Consider the following 24,110-nt stretch of genomic DNA (forward strand, 5'->3'; position numbering starts at 1 on the left):
ATTGAATTCGGAACATAGGAATGGTTTCTTTCGAGAGATCGTAAGAATGTGATTCTTTCAAGATAATTTTTGAGAACATTAATCGCTTGTTCGCCGGAATATTCTTTGGTTATGAAAAAATTTTACACGTTGAACGCCGACGTATACTTGGATATCTGACATTAATACATTTAGTTCGGGAGATTTTTACACTCGGCATAATATAGTATTAGATTGCGGAAGCTCAGCGTTCCAAAGGTTATTAATTGCATTCTGAACAAAGGAATGGTTTCTTAACGAGGTTCCGCTGTACATAAATACCATTGTTAATTCTGCAACATCTTCAATATTATTGAACACATTTTAAGTTTATTTAGGCATAATTAAGTACAATCTATTTCGTAAAAATCACATATATTAAGGACACATTTTTAAGGCTAAAACTGGAATGTTTTTTTACAAATCTAAAGGCACACTCACAAACGAGAATCCCTGTAGTATGTAACTATCATTGTTTAAACATTTACAATGTACTGGAATCTACACATTTATAAACCAAAATATATAATGTATGACTGCTATTCAGCTTTTCACTAAATTCCAAATATATTTATCACTATTATTGATACAGTAAAATCTCGATTGATCTTTCCCAGAATAATCAATTCCCCCGCATTTGTCGTTTATTCCTTCCGGTCCTGAATTAATTTCATACAAAACTAGCAAAAATCGATGGTTCCTCTAAGTACCATTTTACCACATTCATTGTTTAAAGCACAGTTTTTGTGCTAAATATTTTGCTCAATCGATAACATACAAAATCATATTATTATCTAAATGCTTGGTTTCAATCAACGGTACTCGTAAAAAATGAGCGAAATAATCGAAATTTTTTACGTTAGTCATCGTAATGTTGTTGCAGCGTCAAACACGATGGTGCAAAACTTCGAAAAGACACATTGACGTTAAAGGGTGAGTCCTGTCACAGTGTTAAAGGGTCGAAAGAGAGGATTTCTGCATTGTATTACAACAACAGTGATAGATCTGACATACGCGAGCTCCTCGCCATTGGCAAATCGCTGATCCCATGTGTTTTTTATTAACTCGTAAAATTTTACGCAAACAAAAAGGCGTGGATGACTACGAAAGTTTTAAATTTGTTTTTAAGGGCCTTGACTCAGCCATGGGTGTAAAACAACAAAAGATTTCAATGTTTGTAGATAACTGAGCAGCTCGTCCAAGTGATATGACATTTGTATGAATGTACATAGCATTTTATAAGAATGTACATAGCATTTTATATGAATGTACATAGAATTTTATATGAATGTACATAGCATTTAATATGAACGTACATAACATTTTATATGAATGTACATAGCATTCTTCTTTATTTATGCATCCATTGTTTACATTTTTTTCAATAGGTCCATTCAAAAACAATAAATAGAATTTTCAGTTTTGTGTAACAAAATTTGTTTTAAAGGCAAACATTGAAAATTGTCATATTTTCACAAAAAATGTTAATAAACAATTTAAAGTAACAAAAAAGAGATCTTTTTATTAGGAACATAAAAAATAATTTTTAATTAAATAAAGTAACTTTCAGATCTTTATTCCTCTAATGTATAAAAATAGCCTCTGAGATATTTATGTTAGTACATATTTTCATATATTTTAATTTTATATCAACAGTACAACTTTTTTATATTATATATAGTAACTTTTTGGTGGAAGATAAAAAAAAATAAAAATAAAAATATATGTAGTATTATAATTTTATAACTAAATAATAAAAATAAGTACTTACAAATAAAACCATTTTAATTAAATTAAAAAGGTTTTTTGTACTGACCAGAACTTTAACATGGCAAGTGTGAATGAAAAAAAAAAGACTAGTGGGTCTAAAAAATAACTTCAACAAGTGGTACATACTGTGTTATATGACGTCAATAGATGGTACTAATGTTATATAACACCAACAGACGTTACAATGTTATATGTCATCAACAAATGGCACTAGGTTACACAACATCATCAGATGGAGCTTATATAACATAAACAGATAGCAACACATTACATATTATAAAATCAACATATGTTACAATGTTACATGACGTCAACAAATGGTAATATGTTACATGACGTCGACAGATGGGGCTTTGTTATATGACATCAACCGATAGTATTTAATATTACAATATTATATGACGTCAAGAAATGGTAATATGTTACATGACATCAACATATTGGGTTATGCTATATGACGGCGTCGGAGCGTAGCCCGGGTCGGCTGAGCTCCGTCTTGCTGCTGAAGTCTCCATCAGAGTGTCCGGTGCGGGCGGAGCTCTTGGTGGAGGGGGGATCATAGGCAAATATGCTGCGCCCACCCTCGGGAGAAGTTCGATTTCTTCGGGGTCCTGTAATCAAAATAAAATTTGGAAAAACTGACCAGAAGCGTGTAACGTCAAAGAATTGTGCAAGTTTGGATTGCCACGGTAGTGCCTGATTATTGTTTTGTTGAGAGTTTTTCGGGTGGCTGCCCTGCGATCGGTTGGACGGGCGAGCAAAAATAACGCGGGTAGGTAGAGCGGGATTGGAACAATACGGGAGACGACGATTCCGCGGTGCGCGTGGCGTTTTGCGAGAAAAAATGGATATTACAAAATAATGAAAAAGATCACGCGGATACCATGTACCGATCCTTCGGAGACTTTCAGTGTAAATTTACAAAACACAAAAGAGACGTTTTGACTCCTACGCGAGATCAGCCGGTTCTAAGTCGAGTGTGGTTGTTCGGTGAGATTGAAATGTTGAAGGATACACAGCTTTTCCGTGTAGACTAACCAAACAAAAACAAACGTTTCGACTCCTGTGTGAGATCGGCCTGTTCTTTGTTCGAGTGTTGTTGTTTGAAGAGATTAAAATATACAATCAGTTATTTGGATTAAAAAATGGTTTTATTTGTGAGTGGTTTTGAAGGGTAATTCCTTGGAGACTGCACTGGATTACCAAGCATGCTGTCGAGGTGACGCAAAGATGAAGCATCATTGTCCCTTTAAACGTTCAATGGATGCTGATTAATTGAGGATGGCTTCGCGCACTCCTTCCCACGAATCTCTACCCGGAGCTAACTCATACGGATTTCGCGGAGACCTGTCGTCCTGCTCACCGCTGGCGGACTCTCCAAACACCTCCAGACATGACAACATGATCAAGGTTCTTCAATGCTTTTACACATTATGTCTTCTTGCCTTAGCCCCATAATAGCCCTGGTGATTGACAAGGGTCCATGCTCATCAGACGGGACATCAGACGGGACATCAGACGGGACATCAGACGGGACATCAGACGTGACAAGCGACTTAAAGGCAGACCGAGGCAGAGGTGGACAAATTGCATGGAAGAGTATTAGAGCAGGATGGGAAGGACTGAGTCTGAGGACTGTAGGTAAATAGCGGGAGGACAGAGCCAGCGGAGACAACATATAAAATATTTGCACACAAAAGACAAGAATTTGAAGATGGGGATAACTTAGTTCACATTTTTCAATGCATATACATACAGTTAGGACTATTAATATAATATTATCGGACAGCCGTGCCTTTTCCGTCATTCAAGTAGGACTGGCGTAAAAGGTAGAACTACTCTTCCCGCCGGAAGTGTGTTAATAAGCCAGTAATTTTGCATAACAATTATTATTCCAAAAGTTATGTTTATTAACAATTTATCTGATACCTGAGGCCGCACTAATGGCGGCTCCTTTGATAATATGTTTATTTATTTATTTATACTGGGTTTTACAGATGATCACACTTACGTGAGAACAATCCACTTATAAAAACTCAGTTATTGTACAATTACAAAAATCTACAATTAAATAAAGATACAATAAATTAAATACAGATACATACAATTAAATACAGATACATGCAATTAGAAAACAAAAACATCAAAAAATAAAAATAAAATACACAATCATATACAAGCTCGCTCAAGTAACACATTACATTATACATTATTACAAGTGGTAAGAGGCATAAGAAATACGAGAGGTATGCATAGAGAGAAAATTGACACAATGAATTAGCTAATATTTTTTAATAGCGCCAGAACTTTTTTTCTGAATCCGTACAAATTATCGACGAAAATATCTATTTCAGCACACTCTATCTTGTTATATAGTCGACACATCTGGGTCAGAGGGCTAAAGTAGGCAATATTATTTATAAATGTATTCAGGTGAAAAATATTATGGCGTCTTAAACAATGCGAATTGGGGACATTTATTTTAATATTGCTAAGACATAATGTAGTATCAAGTTGACCGTGAATAATTTTATGTAAACATATGAGATCAGTCAATTGCCTTCTAGTTTTAAGTGTATCAATCTTGAAGTAATCACGACGTACGTCATATGATCTAAGATGGTCATGTAATCCACATTTGAAGGATAACATTCTTAGCATTTTTTTTTTAATGGATTCTACAATATTTTCATATTTGCAGTAATGTGGATTCCAAATAGAGCTTCCATATTCAAGTTTACTTCTAATTAAGGCATTGTAAAGAGTTAGAATTGACTGAGGATCTTGGAAAGGTTTACATATTCTATGAATAAATCCCATCATTTTTAATGATTTGCACTTAATGTCGTTAATGTGTACATCAAATATGAATTTAGAATCAAGAGTGATTCCTAGATCTCTTATTGAAGATACTTTTTTGAGAATAATATTATTAATAACATAAGAAAAATCCTTTATAATTCTATTTCTAGTGAAGTTTAAAATGTAACATTTTTCAACATTTAAGTGCATATCATTGACAGTACACCAGTTATTAAGTGTGTCGAGGTCGTTTTGAAGCAGTTGATGATCGGAAACAGACTTGATTTTACGAAAAATTTTAAGATCATCGGCGAAAAAAGCATAATCACAATTTAATTTCGAGCCAAGGTCATTTATGAATATAAGAAAAAGTAGGGGGCCAAGATTTGAACCCTGTGGTACACCGGAAGTTACAATTATAGGGGATGATTTGTATCCATTAATAAGAACTAATTGAGTTCTGTTATACAAATATGATTTCACCCAGCGAAGTAGATCTCCATGTATTCCTATTTGTTCAAGTTTTTTTAATAAGATGGAGTGATTAACTTTATCAAAAGCTTTTTGGAAATCAGTATAAATTGCATCTACTTGTAATCTTTCATTAAAAGAATTACATACATAATTACAAAATTCCAAAAGATTTGAGTTAATAGATCTTTGAGGAACAAACCCATGTTGCCTAGTGCAGAGAAGGGGCTTAAAATGCGAAAAAATATTTTTATATATCAAAGATTCAAAAACCTTAGCAAAACAGGATAATATACTGATTGGTCTATAATTTTTTACTAAAGATTGGTCTCCCGATTTTAATACTGGTACCACATGTGCTTTTTTCCACAGATCAGGAAAAGTTCCCGTGGTTAGGGATGTATTAAAAATTATAAAAAGCGGTTAACATAAAGAGTCTGCAAAGCAACTGACAAAGAAAGGAGGAATATTATCTGGGCCTGGACCATTGTTGGAATCTATTTTACTCAAAAAACATTTTATTTCATCTGCACCAATATGTATTTTACCCAAATTGCTTTGATTGTGTTCAGTTATGTTTGGCATTGAACCATTAGTGGATGATTCCGAATTGGTATAAACAGATGAAAAATATTTAGAAAATATGTTTGCTATGTGTTCACTTTGTCTACCGAATGTCGGAATCATAAAATAATATAGATGATGGATTTAGTCAATATCGTATTGATATAAGGTTTTATCGATCTACCTCGCTAGATAACCAGGTTTGCTAAGAATCCCTTAGCTAACCTTGTGAATACAAACAACAAACATTGCATACCTTTCAGGCTCAATTTTCTCTTCTTGCTTGGGGCCTCTAGTTGACTGCGTACAATGTGGGAGGCGCTGTGGCTCCTTCGGTCCTCCGTGGTGGTGACGGCTGTTGCGCATTCTGCCCCATCGTCAGCGTTGTTTCGCGCAATGATGGGAGATGAATGGGATTCCTTCGGAATCGACCAAGACTTTTCTGTGTAATCAAAAACAATGTCCGTTTTCATTAGTTTTTTTCAAAAGAAAGACAAACATTCCCAAGCTACAAATAACCTAACAATATTTCAATTTCTCTTACTACCATCATTAATCCTAAGGGCGGCTTGCACCATAAGTTAAATTTGATTTAAATATAATTTTAAACACATTATTTGATTTAAGTCGACTTGGCGTCTTGCACCACAAAATTTAAGTCGTTAAATGCGTTTAAAGAACTGTCAAAGTTAAATACCCAAAATGGGCTGTTTAACCGAGTTAAACGCGTTTAGCCCGACTCATAAAGCAGTACTGTCAAAAATTGTTTAGGTTATCCCTTAGATTTTTGATTGTGGTTAAAATCTATATCATTTTAATTTGTATTCACAATGAACATTTGGGATTTGTATTCTGACGATGATGAAGAAATTATAGAGTTTATAAGTAGACCGTTTATAGTCAGAGAAGTAAACACAAGAACAAATTTATTTGAAACACTCAGTGCCAAGAAGTTTCAAAGAAGATTTCGTCTCTGTAAAAAAACGACATCATAGTGCAAGAAATTAAACCTCAGTTAAAATTCAACACCAATAAAAACATCAGCGAGGTGCTCGTAACTTGAAGCTAACACTCCTTATCGAGGAGTACTTTGCAAGGTTGTAAACTTCTAATCATACCTACAGCATTCTTATAATACTTTAAAACAATATAATATGTAAAAGAAATAAAAAACAAAATTACTCGGATAATTGTTTTATTTTTAATTCCAACAACAGAAGCTCTTTTTGTCTTATTTCATCATTATGTCTATTTGCTTTAACTTTTTCTTCAAAATAAATGAACACACTATTAAATCACACACACAATCACAAAATATTTTGACACTTCAAGTAAAATGAAACATCGTAGCTGTTTTATTTACGCGTTAATGGCGGTAACCACGCGGTAACTGTTTTACCGACGCTTTAAACACGTTTAACTAAAATTGCCACCGAACTGCGTGGTGCAAGACGCAACTAAACGCATTTAAGTTAAATGTATTTAGGGTCTTAAATACGTTTAGTTAAATACAATTTAAGATAAAATTTGCGATAGTTGGTGCAAGTCGCCCTTAGTGTGCTATTTAAATTGCAGAGTGACACTGTTTTCATAATAACTTGCAAAATGATGTTTTTTTTTAATAATAATAAATTCTTTATTCCAGGATGTGGGGAGGTTAGTGCAATCCCACACATCCCATAGATGAGATAAGTACAAATAATATTTACATAGAGTAACATAAATAAAATAAATAAAAAGAGATTAAAAAATTAAAAATGAAATTAAGTTAAAGCAGAGAAGCACGGGAATCCAACGGATCTAAGATTGTGGCAGCAAGTATCTTTCTCCAATGGTCTTCAATGCTCGATCCTGAAGTCAGACGCGATTCTATGATAATAGTGTTTCTGGAATGGTTTATCCTTTCCCTCAGTCCTGCAATCCTGGTTCTTAACAGAGCTGTAAATCCTGGAACTCGCCCTTCTGTTAACATCGAGGAGGCACTGCAGTGCCTGGGGAGTCCGAACATCAATCGGTAAGCGTTATTATATTGAACCCGAAGCCTTTCCATTGTTCTTTTCTTGAAATTAGCCCAGAGCTCGCATGTGTACAGGGTGGTGCAAAAGGCTAAGAAGAGCGTCCTTTTCACTCGTGGACTACAGAGCCGGAATCTTCTACTGAGCATGTTACATTTTATACTCAGTACACGCCTCTGCCTGTCAATATCTTCATCATCCGTTAACTTGTTGTTGATGATATGTCCTAGATATTTTGTGGTTTCTACTGTTTTCAGAATCTCACCATTCAAAAAGACTGGGGGAATGTTTTTTGGGCCTTCCCCGTGTTTTATGACCAACAGTGCTGTTTTTTTCGCATTATAGATCATGTTGGTTTCGTGAGCAAATTCCTCACAGATTTTCAGGAGAATTCTTAATCCCCGTATTGACGGTGCCATTAGAACCATATCATCTGCGTAGCTCATATTGTTAACACAAAGACCTCCGATGTGGCAGCCCACTCCAGCATTGTTTAACCTGTGGGTTAATTCGTCCATGTATAAGTTGAACAGTACTGGGGACATACATCCACCCTGTCTGACCCCGCTTTTCAAGAAATAGGGTTCTGAGAATCCATCTTTCCACTTTACAAGGTTTTCCTGTTGACGATGCCATGATTCGAGAATTTTTACCACTTTCCATGGTATCCCTCTTTCCTTTAGTTTTTTCCATAGTAGGGGGTGGGAAACTCTGTCGAATGCCTTACTAAGATCCAAAAAGCATGCGTAAGTTGTTGTTTTTCTTTTCCTGTAGTATTCCAGCGTCCGTTTTACGCAGAATATGGCTGAGTCCGTGGAGCATTCTGTTTTGAAACCCATCTGATTGTCTTTCGTTTTCAATTGGGGTCCGACTTGGTCTAAGAGAACTCGTTCAAATATTCTGGCGGTCGCTGTGGCGATGGATATCGGTCTGTAATTTTCCTGTAAAGTTATGTCTGTCAGTTTAGATTTTACTATCGGTATTATGATTGTCTTTGTCATGTCTTTGGGTAGATAACCACTCTTTATGATATCGGTAAACAATGTTGCCAGTAGTTTCAGAATCGCTACCCCTGCATGTTTGACGTGTTCGATACTTAAGCCGTCATGTCCTGCTGATGTTCCGGATTTCATGTTTTTAATGGCGGTTTTCACCATGTTTGCAGTGACTATGGGGTCAATATCATCATAGGCGTTCAAATGCGTTTCGTTTGAGGAGATGGTCGGCGTAGTAGTCGCGAAATGTTTTTTGAAAATATTGGCAATTACTTCAGGATTTGTTTCTCCGTTTATGTTGCACGAAACTTTGGAACGCATGTTCAACATTTTATTAGACTTGTTCCAAAATGATTTGAAGTCCCGATTATCTAAGTCCGCTGCTATTTTATCCATCTGGAGTTGTGTCGAATTCTTTTGGCATTGTTTTAGAGCTGTTTTGAAGGCGGCACGCTTTGTCCTTCTATCCTCGGCGATGGGACCATTGTGCGGTCTCCCATTACCAATCCAGGTGAGCATCGCTTGTCTTGATTTTTCTTATTTGTCTGCGACAAATTCATTCCATCCACAAACTTGCTTATATTTTGGTGTAGTAGTATTTCTAAATGTACTAGCGGCACTGTCTCGTAATGCTTGTACTATACATCCGTAGAGGTGTTTTATTTTGGCACGTTCAGGGTTGCCACCGTCCTCAAGAGATGTATTTTTTGGGTTGATTTTAGCTAGATAAGTTTGCGAACATGAGTTGTAAATTCCGATATCACGTATATTTTTCGGATTCCATAATGCTGGATCCCTTAATATAGATGAAAATACTTCCGATGTTACTATTCCATTCGTATTTAAAGTTATTTCGAGGGGTCGGTGGTCAGTCCAATGAACATCGTAATGTATTTTCATATCGATAATTTGTTTGTAAATATTTTTTGTAACTAGACAGTGGTCTAACCACCTGGTAGTACTATGCGCGTCACTGACGTATGTGTAAGAATTCTCAGGTAAAATTTCGGTGTCGGCACAAATGTATTCGAATTCTTGACAAAAAGATTTTAGCTCTATTCCAAAGAGTGAGTCGGGATTAGCGTTGAAGTCTCCGATAATAATTGAATTGATATAATCTTTGTCATCAATGATCGTTTGTAAGGAGGCCAGGCAGTTGGTAAACTCCACAAAGTTGTCAGTTAAGCAAGTCGGCATATAGATCGTGAAGATGGTTAAATTTTCAGTATTTAGACTCACCTCGATTCCGGCCATACGACAATTGTCCATCGGGATTGTGGTAACCCTTAAGTTTTGCTTGTAAATAAATTGTACGGTCTTACCAGATGTGTTTATATATTTATATAAATTGTATATCATATCTCTATCCTAAGTAATTTCCCAAGATTGCTACACATGTTCAGCTAAATGTAATTTTTTTAGGTTAAAAAATAAAAATAAAATATGATAATATTATATTTTGAAGCGAAATAAGCGTTCTTCACAACAACAAAAAAACATGTGAGGCTTTCCTGCAAATAAATACAGTACTATGACTTGTGAAAATTGACGCACTTTTCACAGGCAAAATAAATATGCTTCCAAGTGACGAAATAACAGGCTAGAATAATATTTAGATAGATAATTTGCTTGAATAAAAAATATTTTAGTATATCTGCAGCATTTTTTAAGTTTCAAAATACTATAAAACCTCGCAAATCCGCTAAGGACATGCTGGAATTCCAAGGGTTAAAGTGGGAAAATGACGCTTGTGCTACGATGGAGGACTTGGCTAGCGGAGGATTGAACCAGTGATGCCTGGGTGGAAACCTGAGGCATTTTTCTGTGTCTAGCATTCAAAATGAACTAGAAACTAAATAAAATAATTATACATTTACATACCTCCAAGCTTCGCAGTAGCACTTTTGACACCTCTGGCAGACTTCACAATAGGCGGTAGCATCAACTTCTTATTGTCCATCAATTCCTGATCTACTCCATCACCTAAAGAAACCTCCACAAACTTGGAAAAACCCGACGCAGCCACGAAACCACCATCATCCACACTCCTCGCAGCGCCCTTCGAATCACCGAGATGTTCTTCAGAACGAACTTCCTTGGCCATCTTACTCACGCCATGTTTCCGAACACCCGGGCTAGACTGCGGTCGAGATTCTTTAGCGCGCATCGGGCTTTCGATGCTCGCGGAAACATTAAACTTGCGCCTCACAATCGGTGACAACTTCCTCATGTTCAAACGTGCTTCTAACTTTATGGGAGAAATTTCTTGAACATCGTTTTGATTTCGCTTACCAAAGAGCGGAGATAATTTTATGACACTTTTCGGACTTTCAAGATTTTCTATCTTATCGAAATCAATGACACGATTTGCTTCTTTGACGATAATGATCCCATCTCTCTTACTATCCAATTCTTCTTGTATTTCTTCAGATAGATTACTGTTATCAATCTTGTAGTTGGGATTTTCGAACGCCGTGAGTAATTCTTCATCGTTTGAGTTGCGTGCAGAATTTTTCTTTTGAATGTTAAGGAGTTTTTGTCTGTCATTGTTCATGTCGGTTTGTACACGCAGATTGAGTTCGCCGTATCTGCGAATCACATAGTTTAGAAGCCAGAGGTATCCCTTATGGAGTCCGGGATCTATGGTATTATTTTTGACTTGTGGCGTGTTTGCTGTGTATGCTTCTACACGCGTAGGACATCTACATCTGAAAAATAAATGAATTTTTCCATAACATATATACAGGGTGTATCGGCACGTACCCGACAAACTTTAACCAGCTATTCCTTAGCACATTTGGAGTAAAAAATGTTATGGGCACTTTGCTGTCCGGTAACATTTTTTTTTAATAAAAAAATTATTATTCATATTTTCACCACATGTCACCAATGTTTTATCCTTTATCAAAGTTTGAAAACCGATCTGGCAATATTTTGTTCGAGTTTTGTTGAATAATGTACGTACGTACCTACGTTGGCGCTCTTTTACAATCACATCACAATCTGATTACGTCTAAAAGGGATCCAAATGATAATCTAGTCTCCTTCAACGGAAGCAATCTTCCGAACAGGCCTTCCATTGATATGCTTGGTATAACTATAAGTGACCAGCTCAGGTACGGGGGCTCCATCGAAGACAGAGTAAAGTTGGCCTCTCAGAAGCTGGGCGTACTGTACAGGGCCCGCAGATACTTTAATAGTACACAACTGCTGACCCTGTACAAATCGCAAGTGCGCCCTACTGTCGAATTTGGCAGCCATCTCTGGTCCGGAGCCCCTAAATACCTGAAAAAAACCCTAGACTCTGTGCAAAAACGGGCGGTCCGTTTGATAGATTCCCCAATCTTAACAGACGGACTGCAATCTTTAGAGCACAGGCGTCAGGTAGGTATGCTGTCCTTGTTCTATCGGTATTACAATGGAAGATGCTCTGAGGAACTAGCGTCATTGATCCCTTCGGCACCGGTGCGTAGTCGGGATACACGCCAAACGCGTGCCCAACATTTGTACACGGTTGACACTTGTCACATGAGAACGGGTCGCTTCTACGATTCGTTCTTAAGTTCAACAGCTCGGCTGTGGAACGAACTGCCGGCCTCTGTGTTTCTCTTGGGTAGAAAAGGAAGTAGTGTGGGGGGGGTTGAGGGGAGGGGTGAGAGGTGGAAAGGGGAGGTGCTTAGAAGATCAAAGACAAAAAATTACAATGGAAATATGTTTAAGACAGGTTATGTTTATGACAATATTTCGATTGTAATTTTTTGTCTTTGATCTTATAAGCACCTCCCCTTTCCACCTCTCACCCCTCCCCTCAACCCCCCCTCCCCCACACCTTTTCTACCCACACCTGTCTCTATATACTTGACAATTTAGTTTTTAGTACATTAATTGTCCTGATGAAGAGAACATCGTTCTCGAAACATGTTGACTTTATATAAAAAATAAAGATTATAGTGGTAAAAACAAAGTGTTTTAATTATTTTATTAATAAAATGGTGCCACAAAGTGTACTTGCAAAATTTGAAGAAGAAAAAATATATCATCAGATAGCAAAATGACATCTACATTTTTGACTCTAAATCAGGTATCGCTGGTTAAAATCCTTCGGTAAAGTGATGTTAAACCATCTATGAATAATATACCTGTTGACAACGGCTTCTATGTCCAGTTTTTCTACCAGTTCCAAATCGTCCATTGCTCCGTCTAAATCTTGTTTATTTGCCAAAATAAGAACTGGTTTTCCTAAAAAAATAAAACCAAAGATATTAACCACAGAGTCAAAATCTGAAAGAAACATAGATTAAAGTGTTCTATGTAGAGCTGGGTCGATCAATCATTTTTCACAACTTGCTGGCGAAGTGATTGGTTTAAAGTATCCACTCTTTTATTGGGTGCTTTTACACATAGAAAAATGCCATAGAGAAAAGATCGATGCATGCACCGGCAACCAGTAAGTATTCATCGTACCCGAGACCCGGGTACTCATCACCCGATCTTTGATTGATTTGATGTAGTTAAGGAGTACGTAAATGACAGATTATTTTAGATTTAAAGTATCCACGATATTCAAAATGCCCCGTCTACAAAATTTATATGTGTGCTGACGATCTAAACCTTTTTAAAAAGTTACCCAATTGCTCATTGACAATGATTGGGTAGTTCACGGTAGATCCAGAACTAGTTGTTTGGTTTAAAGAATTCGTCCTTTACAGCTTGACATAGTGATCTTTGCAGGTAGCCAAAGGAGGAACCAAATAAATAAAACTAACATCTCTTATTCCGTATGTCCTTATTGTAGTGACGCCACTGACTGTAAAGTTGACCGTGTCAAGCTATGTTACATCTGGGAACGAATATTAAATTATTAGCATTGTTTCAAATGATAAATGTAAATAATTTTAATATAAATTAGTGGTTCTTTAATTATGTACCTATTATCTATTCAGCCCATTATTTTAATGGAATATTTTATCGTAAGAACAGAATAACAATGGCATATAAAACCACAAACGTCTGCCTACATCTAAAAATATCATGATACCCTCCATAGCATTCTCAGTTGGCGATAATAGCGATAGTTAGTTCACTATAATATCATATTGGTAATATCATGCGTTTTTCAACAATGCAAGCTTCTTCTGTATGACACCATCTGCCAGTGTTTCAATATCTGATGATGGCAACCGTATACAATATAGATAAGGAGAACAAACATAATTATAATACAACAAACCTGAGATTTTCTCATGCGACAATACATGGTCCAGAACATCTTTGCACTCGCCTACCCGTTGGAAATCCGTCGAGTCCACCACGAAAATGACCCCATGAACATCTGTGTAGTATTGATCCCAGATCTCTCTGAACTGCGGTCCTCCTCCAAGATCATAAATTGTTACAGGATTGCTTCTGTGAACCAAATTAACTGCTTTAAATCCGACTGTGGGCAGGACATCTCTGTCCCCTTCGCCGGTAAGATGATTGGCAGTTCTGGTTTTGCCGGCATTATCGAGCCCCACGAGTAGCAAGACGATTCTCCTGTCTGTCTGCTTCCTGCCGAAACATTTCCCGAAAAGATTGCCCATTTTCATAAGTTGTTATCAAACATGTTATTTATAGTTACAAAAATGGCACAAAACTTGTCAACAAATAACAGATTTTCGTAAACAAAATCCGCGCATTCGTAAGCGTAGGCGGTTGTGATTTTTTTTACTAGCCAGTTGAACATTAACAAAGTTATATACATAATTAAAAAATACGGGGTTTATTGTTCAATATATTATGGCGGATTTTATTATATTATTATTATAACTTCGAAATATAATATCCTTATAGTACCTATTCTTAACATGGTCTGTTACGGTGATATAATATTTTTTTTTATATTGTGTAATATTATTTTCATACAGTGGAAATTCGCATCCTCTAAGCTTTTAAATTACTTATTAGCATTTGGAAAGAAAAAATGCAACAAAAATTAATATTTAGGTTAAGAGGGAGTTTTTGATGAACTGATTAGACTGCAGACTTACATTAAAGCCAAAAGACTACAAACATTAAAAAAATTGACTGCAGATGAAAAAATTGGTGAGGCACCAATTAGTAAAAAATAAATTTACGATCGTTGCTGTGGGTTTTATGATTTACGTTATCCAGTTTTATTAAATTTATTCAGCGGCTTACCTTTTTTATTTTGGTGGTGTCCTCTCCCTTAGATATTTTCTTGCAGAAAAAAAAATAGTGGACAACAAAGAATACAAAATGTTTTTTCTTTTATTGCAATAGAGTAGCATATTTTTTATGTTTCAATCTCTATATTCTCTAAATTCTTTATTCGCGATTCGTATGTTGTTGACAGGAGATTGGTTTATTTATGGTTGACAGCATAGATATCTATGGTCGGAACTGTCAACAAAAAATTTTTCGTCTGAGATTTGTAAACATTGCAACTTTAGCTATTTATTTTGCCTTTTCAATACATTTACTGAATTAAAAATTATTCTTATTTCGAGTGCGCATAAAATCGACTAACTTTTGGTCGACAAGAGCGTTAAAAACAATATTTTGTTGACATTTAAACTTTTCTAACCTCGTAATTTCATATAAAATAAAATGAATAGTTTCGAAGCGTTGCTAGTCGAGGCATTTGATAGCAGTGAGAGTTCTGATTCTGAGAGCGATATTTGTGACGGCGATACTTCTGATACAGAAGACGAAGTAGAAGTTATTTTATTTCTAGCGAGAAAAACAAACAAAATCTCACGCAGACCTTTACAGATCAAACCGGAGGCGTATCTCAACAATGTTGTTTCGAACTTAAACTCATATGAATTCAAGAACAACTACAGGTAAATACTTTGATTAATAATACAACCCTTGGATATTCCTGTAGATGAATGTGTATTACCCGTCAGCTGTCGAATTGATTTATTGACAAATCACTGAAAGGGATTTCACGCCACCTACCCACTCTGCTCAACTTAGTCTGTTCCCCTCGTCCTTAGGGGCAGGTCTGTCACTTAGTCACTTTGATAGTGTGGATGATGAAGATGATATATATGGGAATTAGTTAGCGCCCTTTGTGGCCGCTGGACGCGTCATGCCGTCTCCAACCGCTTTGTGTTTTTTTAGTATTTTCAAGGGAAACGAGGCAACATACCTTTGAAGTTATTTTAAAAATCAGTGAATCAACATTTTAAATTAACTTACTAATTAGTAATCAGAACTTAATAGTAATGTGACTAGAATGCAGTGTTTCAAAAATGAATAATCGAAAATTGTGCTAAAAATATTCTAAATTCGCTGAGGTTGAACTTGGGACGAGAATCGGTAACTGTAGGTACGCCAGATGTTTTCAATGTTATTCTTGGAAACTCTGAAAGCCCTAACAAGTGCCCAAGGTGATTTATTATCCCGTCCGCCGCCTTTTATTGCGGAACAATGCACCACTAACATAATCACCAGAAACAAGTGTACAAGGAGATGGACTTTCCGAACGTCACAGCGGTGCTGCCAAGGTTTGTTATCTATGTGAGGATACTGTGACAGCGCTTAATTAGCAGCAGACACATACCTGGACGGATGACGAACCTCGTGCTGGCACTGTTGGTGGACGCGGTGGACTCTCTCGCCGCAGCAGCTGGTCCAGTTTCCTCACCACCTAGGATTCTTGCAGCAGATTCTCCATCTCCGTGTCACCTGTTTCTGTACTTCATTTTATTTAACTTAATTTCAATTTCAATTTGTAATATTTATATATTTTTTTGTAATATCTGCATTAACTGTACAGCGCCCCTGAGGTGATATTTCACAAAAGCGGCGCTATAAAAATCATCCAATAAATAAATAAATAAATGGGAACTTAAATTGTTTTTTTTTTCAGAATTTCTCCATCCACCTTTGAGTATGTCCTATTGCTCATTGGAGACTCTATTACCCGACAAAGTTCTGGCCACAAGACTGTATCGGCCAAGAGGCAGCTCCTCCTTACCCTGTGGGTTCTGGCTTCTGGAGAATCTTACAAGTACGTACATAACATTATTATTTACCAACTATTATTATAATTATTAATTAAAATGGAGAAGGTTTACATTGTTCCCTTGAACACTCTGGCCATGAGCCCGTTGTGCTTTCGGTAAATATTCGGGATCGCTGGCCACGACTAATAGGAAATATTTTTGAATAAAACTTTGATTCACCTTAATTACAATAAAATCAAACTGAAAATGAAAATTCGCTTTCGTTTTGTAGGATGACAGCCAGAATAATTTATGTTGATGACATTTTCTTATGTTGGTATTCCTGATACCATATGTGGCTAGAATTTTTATGCAAATACTAGGTAGGTACTATTTTGGCCGAACTCGAAAAGTAAAATAAAGGTATTTTTAGGCATGTTTTATAAATAAAGAAATATTTTTTAAAAAAAAGTTAGGTTATTATAAGTTAGGTTAGGTTGGGTTATTATAGGTTAGGTTATTATAGGATGGGTTAGGTTAGATTTTCATAGGTTAGGTTGGGGTATTATAGGCTAGATTAGGCTAAAATGCTAAAATTAAAAATTTCCCAATTGCAGTCTTATGCAGCAGATTATTCTGCTGTCTCCTGGTTCCACAATGTGTCTTCCCAGGTAGCTGAGCCTTGTTCCTATCAGGACGGGACATTGGCACCAAAGGTGAATTGGAGTCTCTTCATCCTCTTCACATTTACTGCATTTATTGGTGTTTTGCACACCCAACACAGTAGTGCTACCAGTTCCCACAATGAGTGCACTGTCCATGCTGAGTAGAAGTCTGATTCATTTGAGATCTGGTCTGTTATGAGTACTTTGGATTGTCTTATTGCGGATGCCCTCTCCCACTTCTTCCAGTGCTGCGATTTGACCCACCTTTCAATGTGTAGTTTTGTATGGCAAACTGCCACTTTCTTTGCTAGTCTGTCAGCCCGCTTGTTACCTTCAATACCTTAATGTCCTATTTACTAACTAACCATCATGCCTTTTCTTCGAAAGGTTTAGCTGTTTAGCTGGAAAGCCATCTTTCAAATGTCTCAAACTAGCGAAAATAGGGTCCCATTCGAGGAAATGGATTTTGTTTTACACCGCTATATCTTTGAAAATAATACATATATTTGAATGAATTTTTGTTACCACAACAATTATAAAAGTACTGTCTGAAAGCCTACATTGTTACACAACTCCATAAATGAAATTAAAGTCAGATTTGGCCAATTTAATAATGTTTTAGTGTGATAAATGAATGTATTTTATTACATTACAAAAATTTGGTTTTCACTTTCGCACAAAGCGAAGACTTGTATCACATTGTTTATACATTTTCATATTTATAGTTGGGACCCTTACAAAAAGTTTTGGATACAATATTCATATAGAAACATCGAACAGCAATAAATAGTAGGAGAGCCATTCAAATAGGACCGGCGTTAAAGGTAGAACTTCCATTCGCGCCGGAAATGTTTTAACAGACTTCTGCCAGGAAAGATAGCTTTACCCGTTCCGTCGATTGATGCTTAGCGGCGAGATGGGTAGTTCTATCTTTTGCCTCATTTCAATGGCAGAAAAGACGGAATTATTCAATGTTTTTATATTCCAATCTCTTTGTAAAGGTCCCAACTATATGTACATAATTACCGAATCGTAATGCAAGTTTTCTTTTTATATTTATCTTCGTGCCTTTCATTTACAACGGTATTTCAACTAAAGGATAGTATATTATTTGTTATTGTAATACTTCAATTCCTGGAATGAGTGTTTTTATGACCGTGAAACCCGATTCTAATCTCTATCTCTGTTCCACCCCACTCAACACCTGCAAGCGAGCGAGAGATTTCGGGCGTATTTAAAGAAAGCAGGTATGCGCAAATACCGATAGGCGGACCGTAATAAACATATTACAAGGTGAATTGAGTTGCATTTCAAATAATATTCGATTTTCATTTCGTACTTTTATAGCTTTTGTGTGCTGAGTTACTACGTAGAAATTTTTAATAAAATATTTTAATTATTTTCAAAGATAGCGATTTAAAACAAATTATAGAAATTCGCACAGGACCTTTATTTTCGCCTGGAGACAGCGTAGCGCCAGTGCAAAAATTACCCGCTAGAAATGTATTAAGATCAACATCACAAGAGTTGGGTAATTAGGTATTTTCATAAGCTATGGATACAATTAAAAATGTGTGGAAGATTGAAATTTATTTTATTGTTTCTGATCATTGCATTAAAATGTGTAATTTCATTATTTTCATTCATAGTAATTATTGATTTTAAAAACAATCTAAAATCACACATTCCTATACGATTCAAACTGGCTACGAAGTCATTGTGATGTAGATAATGCTACTGACTGGTAAAATAACTATCACCGACGTTGGTTGGCGTGACGTCAACAATTCTACCATATTTACAAACAAAAATGAACTTGCTGTCCATCTGCTAATCGTAATAGGTTCTTCCCTACATTCCTTTTCCTCATCTCTACACACAACCTTCAGCCCCACAACATACCCCTATACCCGATGCCTTTCTAGCTCCAGAAAATTGGGACTCTGCATTACTCACATAACAAATTTTGTCTAAAGATTATCTGTCTCTTTCCAGAAACATCTGCGAACGCTTCAGCACAGCGAGGGCCACCGCCGTTGTAAGTTTCCGCAAGGTCCTAACTGCCCTTAAACAGCTGTCTCCGCGCTTCATCAAGTGGCCACTGGGGCCCCTAGCCGCAGAAGTGGCCCACGGGTACCGCGGGGTGTCGGGACTCGGGGGCGTCATTGGTGCCCTCGATATCACACACATACCCATACAGCAACCTAAAGTGGACGCGGAGATATATATGAATGATGCCGGGAGGCATACGATACAGTTGCAAGTTAGTATCGCATATTTTAATAAATAAATGTAGAAAACAAAAACAGACACTGCCACTCTTTGAATTATTTTAATATTTTACTAGAAAACTTCGGAAATAAAACGTAACCTCACATTTAAATGTGCAATACTTTCTCAGTAACCCGCCGCTCGATTATCTACTAACTGCTATAATCTGTTGTTATTTTTACTAGTTAAAAGCACATAATAAAGCTCTATAATTTGCCGGTATTCTTATATCATAGTTCGGCGCCTGCATAGACTGGAGTGCCAAGTATTGTACATCGACAGGTTAGGTTATCATACTCTTACGCTTAGTTACTATACCGTCTAACTTGCTGACCATTTTACCAGTGACCAGAGTTCATTATTGTTGTTTCAGGACATTTCGGTTAGTCCTCATTTAGTTCTGCATGTTTTTTTGTTTGAATAAGTGACAAAATGAAATTTCTACCGACATCTTTCCTTTAACACTTATAATATGTGTTATTTGACTCTATTCAGATGCCGAAGTCAAGAAGTAATTATATGAAATCACCTCGATAGAAAAGAATCGCAAAGTGTACTCTGAAAATTATTAAAAAAACACTAAGTATCTGGTACTGTTATTTAACACGTTATAGGTATGACAAAATTCACAGTGTTTCTTTCATTTTTACTTGACACATTTCTGGCGAGTAATTTTTGTGCTGGCGCTACTGTCTACAGGCGAAAATAAAGGTCCCGCGCCATATTCTTTAATTTTTTTAAAATTGCTATATCTTCGAAAATAAATAAAATATTTTAATAAAAATTTCTACGTAGTAACTCAGCATACCCAAGCTATGAAAGTACCAAACTAAAATCAAATATTATTTGAAATGCAACTCAATTCACCTTGTAATATGTTTATTACGGTCCATATATCGGTATTTGCGCATACCTGCTTTCTTTAAATACGCACGACATCTCTCGTTCGCTTGCACATAGGAGTTGAGTGGGTGCCGAATTCGAATCGGGTTTCACAGTCGTAAAAACCCCCATTCCAGGAATTGAATTATTACAATAACAAAATATGTTATCTAAATAATATACTATACTTTTGTTGAAATACCGATGTAAACGAAAGGCACGAGGCACGACAATATATATATAAAAAGAAGACTTGCATTACGATTCGATAATTATGTACATATAGTTGGGATCTTTACAAAGAGATTGGTATATAATATTCATATAAAAACATTGAATAATTGCTTCTTTTCTGCCATTGAAATGAGGCCGGCGCAAAAGATAGAACTATCCTTCCCGCCGTTAAACATTAATCGACCGAAAGGGTAGAACTACATTTCCCGCCCGAAGTGTGTTAACTCAGATGTCAAGAGATTTTTGTTCTATTTTCAATAATTCATGTTTAAAAAACCGGCAAAATGAATCTCTTGGCATTCCACAGAAAAATTAATTAAAAAGAATCTAAGAAGCTAGAAGTCTTTCCGGTATTTGCTGCGTAAAGAACGAGAATAGCCCAAGCGATTGAGACCTTGTTCTTCATACAAATTCTTTATACATAAGGGTTAAAATCGCACATAAATATATATTTATTTTTTTTTGTTCTAAAATTCGTAAATAATGTATCGCACTCACATAATGCGGTTCCGGGATACGACGGGTTAATAAATATTTTCGCTTACGCATATTAACTATATTTACATATCTTCCTTTCAAACCATCTTCTTCTTCTTTTTGAACATTTATGACAGAACCAAATGTAGCATATTTTGTAAGTATGCACTATAATCCATTGTTTTCAGTAATTGGACACCTGCCCAGTTTTTGGGATGAGTACTATATTTAAAAGATTTGTGAAATATTAAAACCATTCATATAATTTAAACATGTCTTCTCCAGGTAGTCTGCGATCATCGTAAACGATTCACACACTGCTACGCTGGCCATCCCGGTTCGGTCCACAAACAACAAGTCTTCAACTCCTCGGAAGTCAGCACCTTCATGGAGAACGACAACAGCCAAGCATACTTCCCCTCTGACACCTTCCTTGTTGCAGACCAAACCTACTCCATTTCAAATCATCTCATAGTACCGTACAAAGACTCGGGCTATCTCACACAAAAAGAAAAAGCTTTCAACAGATGCTTGAAGAAATCACATTTGATCGTTAAAAAAGCGTTAGGATTGTTAAAAGCACGGTTTCCGCGGTTAAAATACAAGATTCCGATGACGCGTGTTGATATAATACCGTGTTTTGTTATCGCTGCATGCGTTTTGCACAATATTTGTCTGATTCGTCGCGATAATATGCACGAATTTGACGATGTCACGGACGATTGTATGGCAAGTTTTTATCCTGCGGTCAAGGGCTTTAGTTCGCAGGTGGCGGAGGGGTCGGATAGGCGGGTTCAACTTACTTCTAGTTTTGAAATTATTTAATACTTTTTTTATTATTATTGCCGGTAACCCGGTTGTTTATTGACATCAATGGTTATTTACAAATCATCTGCGCTACCTGACTCACTAGACAATATCTGTTCTGAGCCGGGTAGCAATATCATTACATATATTTTGGACATTTTTTAAACAAATCAGAGCTTAATGAAAAATACAAAAGAATACATAAAATAATCTAGATATAAAATATTACATACATAATATATAAAAATAATTGAACAATTATTTATTATATAATCTCTTTTCATACTCCAAGCAGGTCGGATACAAGACAGTACCTACCATATTATTGTAGCAATTCTATATCAACGTCCCAATATCACACTTCTATGCGACGGATTCAACAGCTAGGAAACAAATACTACGATGTTGTTGATATATTTAGTACATCAATTTCAATATATAAGCATACCCTATTGAAGTTTTTTTCATCAAGTAGTGGAATAATTTAATAAAGGTATTTAATTTGACATAATAATTTTGTCAACTGAAACAGAAAAAAATATTTTGGATTATTTATGTTTTGTGCCTGCATACTGTGTAGATTAAGTTCAGTGATATTATGACTTTATTTTTTTTTTGCAATTGTTTTAAATAGTCGTTACCTGCACTATTTTCGTGTATAATTTCGTAAATATTTTTTATATATATGTATGTAAAAGCCTTAATAGGCGTGAAATAAATATTTAGTGTGAGAGTTCTTATTGAGATGGAGTACCCTACAAAAACCTATCATATGTGTAGAGTAAAGTTGTGTTTAAAAATAAAAATAAATAAGAATAATAATAATAATAAGTGTTTTATTATCTTTTTTTTGTGTAACAAATAGATATAATGATATCCTCACTGGGATCTCCCGTGCTGAGGATTTCATTTACATATTATGTATAATTTAATTATAAGAAAATTAATATTACATCAAAGTTACAAATAAATTTAATTTTGAACAAATATCATGCAATATAATTTTATTTTTTTTAATAATTATTTAAATAAGTAAGATGTTTTTTGATATATACAGGGTGTATCGGCACGTACCCGACAAACTTTAACCAGCTATTCCTTGGCATATTTGGAGTAAAAAATCTTATGTGCACTTTGCTGTCCGGTAACGTTTTTTTTTAATAAAAAAATTACTATTCATATTTTCACCACATGTCACCACTGTTTTATCCTTTGTCAAAGTTTGAAAACCCATCTGGCAAATATTTTATTCGAATTCCGTTGAATAATGCACGTGTGTTCCTATATTCGCGCACACTTACAATCACAACGAAATGGCACGGCACCATTCGTCTCATTTTTAACTATTATTATTTAATGTGTGCGAAAGAGCGAAGACGCTTTTTGACATACTTATAACAGCTGTTGAACACGAAACGCAATGCCAATGACAGTGATGTAGTGTGGAAATTTTAATTTTTTTTTTTTAATTGAAAAAAAAATGCTACCGGACAGCAAAGTGCCCATAACATTTTTTACTCCAAATGTGCTAAGGAATAGCTGGTTAAAGTTTGTCGGGTTAGTGCCGATACACCCTGTATATATACGAAGTGTTTTTTGGTATAGTTATATATATGAAATGTTTTGTGAAAAGAAAAAAAAACTTTAGCAATTGCATTTAAAACATTAGAAACAGTATAATAGTCTATGTATGTGTAAAAAATAAAATAAAATGAAATAATAACACGCTCAATTGCTTAACGTAAATGATGTACCCATAATAAATACATTGCAAGAAGGAAAGAAAAATGCAATACCAGCTGACGTATTTCTGGCATTGCTCGACTTTTAATAAATATACCATTCATATATTGTATATATGAACCTTCAGAAAGAATTCTCTCAATGATAAGAACTAAGCACACAAACAGACTACTTTTATACTATTTAAGGAAGAAATAACTGAGCGACATTAATCTTTAAATTATGGCACAAGGTTACTTTTTTATCACCTGGTATACGCACAATAATCTATATCCGTTATATTCTGTGAGTGGAGTAATCCGTGTTGGGAATAAGTCACGTGAAGAGATTTTTTAATAAACAGATTTTAGACCTTCATTAAATTATGGGTACACTGAATAAAATTTAATTTAAAACTTAGGACGGGTTGTTTCGGAGAATTTGAACAATTCATCAAATTTC

General features: G+C 35.6%; 1 protein-coding gene across 1 annotated transcript; it reads right to left on the reverse strand.

Annotated features, from left to right (window-relative positions):
- Window positions 1–1,619: 1,619 nt before the first annotated feature.
- Window positions 1,620–14,289, reverse strand: LOC149409670 (uncharacterized). Its single transcript, XM_089649720.1, has 5 exons — window positions 13,866–14,289; window positions 12,775–12,874; window positions 10,517–11,343; window positions 5,882–6,067; window positions 1,620–2,399 (listed from the first exon to the last, which is right to left on the reverse strand). Exons 1-5 carry the CDS (start codon window positions 14,221–14,223, stop codon window positions 2,239–2,241), a joined length of 1,632 nt encoding a protein of 543 aa, XP_089505846.1. The 5' UTR covers window positions 14,224–14,289; the 3' UTR covers window positions 1,620–2,238.
- Between the last annotated feature and the right edge of the window lie 9,821 nt (window positions 14,290–24,110).

This window comes from Hesperophylax consimilis, chromosome 30 (genome assembly GCF_061612785.1).
Source record: "Hesperophylax consimilis isolate HC1 chromosome 30, BYU_Hcon_1.0, whole genome shotgun sequence".
Taxonomy (NCBI): Eukaryota; Metazoa; Arthropoda; class Insecta; order Trichoptera; family Limnephilidae; genus Hesperophylax; species Hesperophylax consimilis.

Excerpts from the sequence above, each read along its gene's own strand:
- LOC149409670 (XM_089649720.1), bottom strand. The coding sequence starts at position 14,223 with ATGAAAATGGGCAATCTTTTCGGGAAATGTTTCGGCAGGAAGCAGACA. Across the intron at positions 11,344-12,774 it reads ATAGAAGCCGTTGTCAACAG|ATGTAGATGTCCTACGCGTG; the intron begins GTATATTATTCA and ends TTTATTTTTCAG. Across the intron at positions 2,400-5,881 it reads GAGAAAATTGAGCCTGAAAG|GACCCCGAAGAAATCGAACT; the intron begins GTATGCAATGTT and ends TTTTGATTACAG.